A 9743-nucleotide genomic window follows, 5' to 3' on the forward strand; every position below is an offset into this window, starting at 1 on the left:
CCTCCGCCAGCACTTGAGAGGGGCAGCCACGCCAGCAGTCCTGGGCCTGTGAGGAGCCAGGAGCGCTCCCGCCAGCGATGTCGGGCCAAGAAACCGTACAGTCGGCGTGGCAGCCGCCACAGGAGGGGACACATACCATCCTCAAGTGCTGGCCCTGATGCCCCTCCACCGGCACAATCAAGGCGCCATGTCCTTGCCACGGATCCCCAGGGCTTTAAGATTTAACCTCTACAGAAGCTTTTGAAATTAATAAATTCCGTTACTGTTCTGTCAAATAACGGCTGTTAATGCAAAGTATTCTTTTTTGCTCATAAAGCAGCTCAGTAAGCTTTACTATGGAAGCAAAAAGAAGAGTAATATTAAGTTCTTGATCTGGAATGAGACAAATAAAAAAATAAGAACCTTACAACACAGACTCTTACTCTGCTTTAAAACCCTCACTCTGTACCATTCATGAGTAATAGTTGACCTGAGGAGTAAGAGGGAGACTTCCATTGTCCCTGTGGATAAGCTGCAAATTATGGTACTCTCACCTTACAGAAATAAGCAGTTATTTTCTGCTTATCTGCCACTAAAGTTTGAGAGTACTATTTAATGTCACTGAAGGGCATCAAGAGCTAGGCTCTATGAGCAAGCCAAGATAAGGACAAGTTCAGGGTTGAGGGCATGTGACTTTATAATAGGGACAAGGGAATAAACAGGGCAACAGGAAGAAAATAATACAGACAATATGCACTTTCTTCAGTTTAGATGCAATACTAATTTTAGGTATCTATCTGCTTTTGGCTCAGAGAGTCTGTAAGAAGAGTTTGGACTTAAATTAAACTTTGTGCTTATTTACAATAGGTTTAACCAATATCATTCAATTCCTGTTGAATTACGGTACGACAATACAATTTCCAGAAAGGCCTAACAAAGTCAAATGAAAATGAGAAGTAAATTTAGAACCAACATGTAAATCTCTTTGGAACTTACATGATTTGTGAGAAGTCCAATACAATCTTCTCAGCAAAGTAACATCCAAGCTGAGGACACAGTTTGTCCAAAGTTTGCACAACCCTGTTTTCTACTCTGCCCCACTGGTCACTTTTTTCTCTGCATGACCCTTCAGCTATGCTGGCAGAACTCTCTATTGTACAGAACACCAAACCACAGCCAGGGACAGATGTGGGTAAAAATAACCCAGAAAAAAACCCTGCTATTTGGAACTCGGTTCATTTCCTCAGTCTAGTTTATTTTACAGCTTCACAAGTGCTGGAGAGATGAAGAAGCTGTGGTAGGACAAGCCTGAGCACTAAGAGAAGGGGGACTGTGTAAGCTGCCTGTGGTACCATAAGAAATGCTTGTCAAGCAACGGCTTTAGCACTCTTACGTCCAACTTTCAAGCATGGTCCTCCTTGTGTGTCTCAACACTTTAAATAAACAGGGACCTCAGAAGAGGATTGTTTTGATTCTGTTGCATCCTTCAATATTTGATTACTATCATCTGCTGTAAAAGTCTGAACTGTGGATTTCTACAAAGCGGAATCTAAACAAGGACATCCAGTATATCACGATCACTACATGGAATGAGCCATACACCACGAACCTGAGCTATCTTATAATAGGAAACCCGAAAGGTATCTAGCAGTACAAACATCTCTGTCATTATAAAACTCTTATCTAAGCAACATCCTATTTTTGCAATACACTCATGAAGCTGGAAGGGATTTTCTGAGCGAGTATACAATGAAACTTGCTAGAAATGTAATTTCACTATGGAATAGTTTGTGGAGTTTTTTAAAGAATGATTGCTGTACCTGCTTAGATTCTTTTATATCAGTTTTATCTCAGTTGCAGTATTTCTAACGCCATAAAGCTGTTTCTCCACAGGTATATCTACACCTGAGGTCAAGCTCTGATTTTATATCATTACATATGCAAGGCCTGATAAATTGAAACTTCTATATGGACACAAAGCAGAAGCCTCTTTCTCATTTCACAACTGACTTAGCACACATGAATGTGATGTAAACTCTATGACTAACGTTTTTCCACTTTTGGGGCTGTAGGTATATATCCAGCCACGCTCCCACACAGAAGTAATCTGAGACCCACAAACACATCTTGGGTTCTGAGAAGGACCTGGCATGCAGGCAGGGAGGAAAACACTGCTTGCCAGCCAGGCCTCATCAGCGCACATCAGTTTGCACATACATGAGGAATCTGGGACACAGAGACAAAATGCCCATGTTCTCAGAAAACAGAGTAGACAGTAAGAAATCCATGCCAAATATAAAATAATGGGGAAAAAAAGTACCCCAAATAATCCAGTACCTAATTTTTGTACATGTCATCTCCTTTTTCAAATAAGGGGATGTTGTTCTGACTGGGTCTCTTTGCAAATTCACGCTGGCCTTCCCAGCTCACGGGTGCTTGTACTTAAAGCAACACAAATGATCATGGCTCTTCCTGAGTCAGTACTGATGCCACTGCTTCACAGAGGACAGCAATACTGAAAAAGATTGTTTGCCATCATTTCATTCTTGACCTTCTTGATTTTGTCCTAACAACATAAACTTCCAATGTATATGTGCCTTCAGACATTACCTTCATATCTATTTCTGTACCGTGAATCTGCTGAGCTACTGTTTTGATGATTCCAATGACAATATCCTGGAGACCTTCTCTTTCCGAATAGTAATGCAGAATGAGTCCCTTGCCCTTCTCCGCATCAGTGCATCTAAAGGAAGGGGCTCGCATACCTGGGTAGATGGTAGCAAGGTGATCATGCAGAGCATCCAGGTTCTGGAAGGAGAAATTAAAAATACAATTATAAGGCATTCCCTTACTAGTTCTGACGAAAGTAAGCACATATTCTGTCTAATTTAAACACCTCCTTTCTCCTGCTGCTCACATTCCCTGTGCGTTTGCCTTATTACATGTAGAACTGTCATCATAGCAGGCTTTTCAGGCAGTTTGTGACGTTCTTTCCATCTCCTGTGGCAATATTTGGACAACAAATGGCATCAAAAATAGCACCATTAAAAATTACTACAGATAGTAAGAATTCATGCTTGACTATGCTGTATTTCGAAACACTGATTAAAGACCTTGTGTTTCTCAATCCTGGACCTCATCCATTTCTATCCCTTCCAAACTCCAGTCCTATAATCTCTTTAGATGTGAATTTAGGTGTCAAATATCAACATGCATGTCTGAATAAACATAAATCTTTTTTCTTATTCTCAACGAAACACGGTAGTTCTAACATAACAGTCAATCCAAGCTTACAGGGCCTGACAAAGTCTCAAATTTTAAAGTTAAGTTTTAAATGCTTAAAAAAACCCAGCCTCAAATACATACTTTCTTTGAGAAATGAATAATTCCACAGAATATGTAGAAGATATCATAGCTGCTGTAATAATGTTTCAGAACAGGTTTTTCAAGAAAGGCAGGTCTTCTATTTTTCCAGGTAATGTCCTGACATACTATGTATTTAAATTTTGACCAGACAAATTGCTGGAGAGGAAGCTAAACGATAAACCAATAGGCATATCTAATAAGGACGTTAAAGATACCAATGAGATCAAGATCACACTTAGAACACAACACTAGCTCCAGCTTTGATTATGAAGCAGTTATCAAGCTCCAGTTTACTATTTACAGTATATTTAACACAAAAAGACCAACCTAGATCAACCTTTCTGGATAGTGTTGCAATCCACATGATTATTTACCTACACAGTAAAACTCATAGAACTCCTTTACATCTCAAGTCCAGAACATTACTGCGTATTTTAAATGTCGTTCTTCACTCCCAGGTGAGTGTTAGCGCTAGGCTTTGCATACTGTTTTCTGCCAGCGTGAGAAGTGAGGTGAAAATATTTTCGGTGTGCTGAGCCATTCTCCACCTTTCATGAGCATCTGTCGATCATCAAATTTGTGGAAGCATACTGAACTTGATTTCATGTGGGCTGTGAACAGCTGCCTCTTCTCCTGGAAGGCCTCCAGAGGAAATGAGACTCTTAGAAATTAATCCCGTAGGATGTACTCAGCCTGGAACTTCCTCCTTCATTTTTTTAGTGGTTTTGTTGCTATATCAACACCTCTAAACTAAAACTCCAAGAAACAACAATCCGGGACTCAATCCATTCCAGCTGTTAGTGGGCATTCAAGTGCAAAAAAGCATGATGCTTGAAGGCAAATTCTGCAAGATCTTTGCAGGGTTCAAGACAATGACATTGGAAGAGACTGCTCTCCAAGTGTGTATGAGAAAAGCCTGAAAGTTGACTGGCTCGAAGGGAGTGCCCCACAATTTCCTTAATAGGGTGCAGAGCTGCTCTTTCAGTACACATATCTCATGAACAGCTGGGATATATTGACCTTTTGGGGAAAAAACTCTTAAGGAAATGCATGGGAAGAGCCAGTATCTTCCAGCTACACAGTCATCCACACCCAAAGAATTTCAAAAGGACTTTGTTATGGGAACCAGTCAATGTCAAGGACAGATTTTTTTATAAGATGTTTGTTCAATTACTAACATTTAAGTCCAGCACAAATACTGCTAACAAATGGCAGTAGCCCCATTCTACAAGACTACTTTGCCACCCTACTACCTCATTGCTGACGTTGTCCAAGCAGTGTCACAAGCGAGCCCATGTGATATGTCCTTCAGACTCTAACCATCCAGAGTGGGCAACTTGCCCAGGATGTACTGCAGCTGCTTTCCAGTCCCCAGTGTGTCTTTTCTTCCTGTGCATCCATGGCGTGGGCAAAGAGCTTACTGTATTCAGAACCTTCCTGCTACACATAGTCAAGAAGCAGTAGAGATGTGCTTCCAGACCAGAGAGCTGAAATCACTCCCAGATCCTGTCACTTAGACATTGTCATTGTCACTCCCGCTCCCTATTTTTTGTTGTGTTTAATCCATTCTAAACTGATCTTGCAGCTTCTTGAAGAACAAATGTGTCTTTTTTATTCTTGTTTGTTCACCTGCTGGGGGCCCCAGGTGCAGTCAGGTACAGATGACCATACATTCAGCGCTCTCCCTGAATTGTTGGCTCCTGGACTGCTCAGATGGATGCCAGAGCTTGTGCTGCCACCAAAGACACTAATTCTACAGGTTTGGACACCAGTGATCAGCTCCATAGTGAAACACAATGGGATCAAACAATGGGAGGGTAAGTCTTATGCAGAGAGGCTTAGGGAGCTGGGGCTGTTCAGCCTGGAGAAGAGGAGGCTGAGGAGACCTTATTGCTCTCTACAACTCCCTGAAAGGCAGCTTTAGTGAGATGGGTGTTGGCCTCTTCTTCCCAGTGAATAGCAATAGGACAAGAGGGAACGGGTTCAAGTTGTGCCAGGGGAAGTTTAGATTGGATATTAGGAAAAAATTCTTCACCAAAGGGTGGTGAAGCATTGGAATGGGTTGCCGAGGAAGGTGCTGGAGTCACCATCTCTGGACCTGTTTAAAAAACACCTGGATGTGGCACTTCAGGAGATGGTTTAGTGTTGGGGTGGTGTAGGGCTGTAGGTTGGACTTGATGATCTTCAGGTCCTTTCCAACCTTGATGTTTCTATGATTCTACGATTCTATGATTTTATCTCCAAGCAAGAACAAGTGGTGATACTAAATTAGGCAGATCCCGGCCTGTCTGAAAGCAAAAGGGTTGTGATTGGCACATGAAATCAGCTCTGTGTGGTACAGAACATCTGGAACCTTTTCTAAAAGAGGAATTAGTCCCCTGAAATTTACTGCACTGCAATTATAAACAACTAAATAGCCATATGAAAGATTCCCTAAGTGAGAGAACTAACCAGTACTGCAGTGTTTAATCTTCATTCAGTAGAAAGCTCCTGAATGTAACATAAAAGCACACTGAGTTTCTTAGGTACCTCTTCACACTGCTTCTCTTCAGCACAGTGTCTTTCAATATGATTTGCATTTTTTTCCAGGCCTATGTTTTTAATAAGAAGTATGAGATTTTAATAAGAAGTATGAGATTTAGTTGTATTATCTTTCTCATTTTTCATGAAGCTTGAAATACCTGTGTTTCATCAATGAACAAACTACATCTTCTCTAAAATGTCAAGGGAAACAGAACATAAATACGAAATTTATTTTTACATGCTTTAAAAAGCACCTGGACTCGGTGCAGATTTCAAGAAGCACCTTTTGGAACTCTATTAGGTATTTTAAAAATCTGAGAAAAGCACATGAAACCAAATCTGCACCTATTTTTGTAGTAGGTATAGAAATTAGTTTTCTGACCTAACCTGACTGCTGGAAGATGCAAAAATAATAAATCACGGATGACGCTGATTTTCCACCATAATAAAAAGCTAAAAAGTACACTTGTGGCAAAGCTACTAACACATTAGTCCTGTTATAATTTACTGAAGTATATAATAGCCAACATCATCTGTTAACACTGAAACTCAAACAAAGCAGCTTAAAATACTGTCATTAGAAGAATATAAATGTAAGCTGTCCACGGTTTTATAGACGTTTGGTGTGTGCTACAAAGTGCCCAGTCTTTTCATCATCACGCATGTTAAGGAGTGGAAAGAGAAATATATCAAATGGAAAAGGGCATGAGGGAAAGGAATAGGGAGTCAATGGCCCACCCATTTTTACCCAAAATACTGAAATAATCGGCCAGCTACACCTGCTTTTTTCCCTCCTCCCTATTTTTGCTCACAAACCCAACTTCAGTACACAAGTCATCTTAAAAAAATTCATTTACCTGAAGGCTTGCTTTGAGAGCAGCCTGCAACTGAAAGCCATGAAATATAAAGGATGTCACATCCCATCGACAGACAACAGTACACAGATCACACACAGTGTGCAAATGTTGGAGCACACACATACCCTGTCTGTCTGCCCAGCAATCACAGTCCATGGCATTTGTACAAGAAGTCTGGGTTGGCTACATCTAGGATGCTCTGCAATAATCCAAGTTTCGAGGCAGGCAGTGAGATAAAGAAGGAAATATTCTACTAATCCAGCAAACTCTGCACTTGGCACTTTTCACTTAGTATTGCTGGAGAGATTTTAAGGGAACAGTTGACAACAGGCTGCTCAATTTCCAGTGAAAATCAATAGAGATTTGAGAGCTTTGGAGCGATCTCCCATGAAATCATCAGTTCAGTGATTTTAAACTCATTACAAAACACAGTTCCCTCCAAGAGTGATTTATATATCACAAATCCTAAATCCAAACTGGTTTTTTTGAAGTAAACAATTTTCAGGCGACAAAAAAATGGAAGCCTATTTTTAATACACTTACAAATCACACTTCAGAGAAGTCATAAAATTTCTTCCACACTATTCAAAGAGCATTTTCTTTTTGTTTTGATTTATAGTGCAGTATCACATCGTTCTGCAGTCAGGAAAGTAAAAAAAATTACTTAAACACTGCTACTTTATCTCACCCACCCTCAGTTCAGGGATGAAGGATAGTGTCCTAGAGATAAGCTCTATGCGAGCCCTAGCTTTGTACATAATGTACAATTAGAAATAATCAGTAATTATAATTAGGCAAAGAGAACTTAGGATAAGAAATATCCTACAAATCTGAAGATCACGTTTTGTGTTAATATAAACAAGGCAAATTTTTCTACTTCCACAGACAATTTGAACCGGAGCATTTTTTCATGTCTCTTGTCCTCCATACTTTCGTTATTTATGAAAACACCTGTTCAAAACTTTTTTGGAATTTAAATGAAATTTCAGTTTTACAAATGCCTCTGCAAACTCACCTTATCTATCAACTTCTATGAAGTTGAATAGTCAGAAATGTTATGGGAAAATTATCACTCTGTCCTGTAACTGAATAATGTATTAACTGAGAGGGAAAGAAAAATTCCTGAGCAGGGCAAAGCTCTATAGAATACAAATGCCAAGGAAGAAAGCTTACAGACATCTCTCCACAAATAACGGCGAGATTATATAGTACAATCTGTATGTGATTAGACCATATCTCTATCTGGTATCTGAAATAATTTGGCAAAAAATTCCTACCTGCAAAAACTCTCTGACATTCGAGCCCAAGACACGTAGAATTGTATCATAGCCAGATTCTTGACAAAACACAAAAAACATCTTCCCAAACATCTGAAGAATTTCTCCAGCATTTAGATCTAGTTAAAAGAGGAAAATATGATTCAGTCCAAACACTGCATTTCATACACTTTGCTTACAACTTTTGTCTCGTATTCATAAGAAAGATAGCACCCAAGCTCCATAGCCAGATCCAGCAGCTCAAGAATAAGAGATAAACAAGATTTACAGTCCACATGGCAAATAATGAGCATTCAATATAGGAATTACATTAGGATTTGCCAATTGCTATTCTACTGTTGCCTTATGGTGCACTTCATGCATGTATAACATTTTAGATTTTAATACAGGTAAGAAATCACTACCTGAAAATAAACAAACTCGGTTAGTAGTGCCCACCTCAGTCGAGTTACTTCTGGTTTACAGTAGCATGAAACCAAACCAGCTATTCCCATTCAACACTACTACAGCCATTAGAGTCTTACAGGTTCTTGGGCAAAGAGGATATCTGTATTACTTACTAAGGACCTTGCTTGCAGCTGCAACCAGATCATACGTTTTGGAATCATCGTAAATTATTCTGACCAGAAACTGTCCTTCTTCATCCAGCTGTGCCTCCTTCCTAAAAAGAAAACAGAATAAAATTTTTCTGGTTGAGGGAGAAGCACCATATTGACAATTATATATTCTTTGGTACTAGACTTAAAAAAAAAAAAAAGACTTAAAACAAAAAAAGTTTGTAGGTTCTACATTTAGGAAGCTACTTAGGAGAGAAAATAAGGAATAAAATTGTTCCATATCTCAGAGAGACATTAAGGAACAATACAAATATTTCAGATCGTGAAATATTTCAGATCATGTGTTTCTGTCAGAAAATAAACATGGTATCTCAGTACAGAGCCTCACAAAGAAGTTGCTGAACTGATAAAGACAGAATTTGTATTTTTAAACTGAGGAATATCTAATAAGTAAGCCCAAGATGGGCTCTTAAAACACTTTTTAAGCAGGTATTGTCATTCCTTCCAATTTTAATTAAGCTTTGTTTACCAAAGGCATGGGATCTTTTTAACAACCACTTGCACATATCTTCCAAGAGGAATTTCAAATCTAGATGTAGATATTTAATTAAATCCATTTTTTTCCAGAATCCTGCACATGCTCAGTAGGTAGAAAAAAAATGGACACTACAATTTTGTAAGACCTTGTTCTTGCATCGCACATCAGTTCTTAATAAGCAAAGTGTCATCACGTAGCTAAAGCACAACAAAAATACACATTTCAATTCCAGGTTAAGGACAAGACTTGTGCATATGTCACATGCACACTTATTAGTGTTGCTAAGCAAAAAAAAAAAGATCAAAACGACTCCTTTGTTTTTCAGGATCATTTATTATTCTCTTCAGCTTCAACACTGAGTCAGCAGCTTGTCCAAAAGGCAGCACAACTCTGCAGCCTGTTTTTTCTCCTGAAGAAAGAAAGTCAATATCCTTAGGCAATGAACCAGTTGTGCCTTCCAAGCCTCGCATTTGACACCAGTGAGTTTAGGGAGGGCCCACAAGTCTTCTCGGCTTTACCTCACGTGGTTAATGCAGGAGTCAGGCCACTAGTGCTGCAGTGGTGGCTGAGTCACAGTACAGGCTGGGGACTGACCTGTTGGAGAGCAGCTCAGGGGAAAGGGACCTGAGGGTGCTGGTGGACAGCA

The 9743-nt window shown here is 39.6% G+C and overlaps 1 protein-coding gene across 1 annotated transcript; it reads right to left on the minus strand.

Annotated features, from left to right (window-relative positions):
- Positions 1-2589: 2589 nt before the first annotated feature.
- On the minus strand, positions 2590-8663 carry LOC104273568 (guanylate cyclase soluble subunit beta-1-like; the record flags this gene model as incomplete). The annotated part of the gene is made up of 3 exons (XM_009868935.1): positions 2590-2787; positions 8003-8121; positions 8563-8663. Coding segments are annotated over 3 exons (418 nt in total), but the record flags the coding sequence as incomplete, so codon positions are not given.
- Positions 8664-9743: the final 1080 nt, after the last annotated feature.

This window comes from Apaloderma vittatum, unplaced genomic scaffold (genome assembly GCF_000703405.1).
Source record: "Apaloderma vittatum isolate BGI_N311 unplaced genomic scaffold, ASM70340v1 scaffold33454, whole genome shotgun sequence".
Classification (NCBI taxonomy): domain Eukaryota; kingdom Metazoa; phylum Chordata; class Aves; order Trogoniformes; family Trogonidae; genus Apaloderma; species Apaloderma vittatum.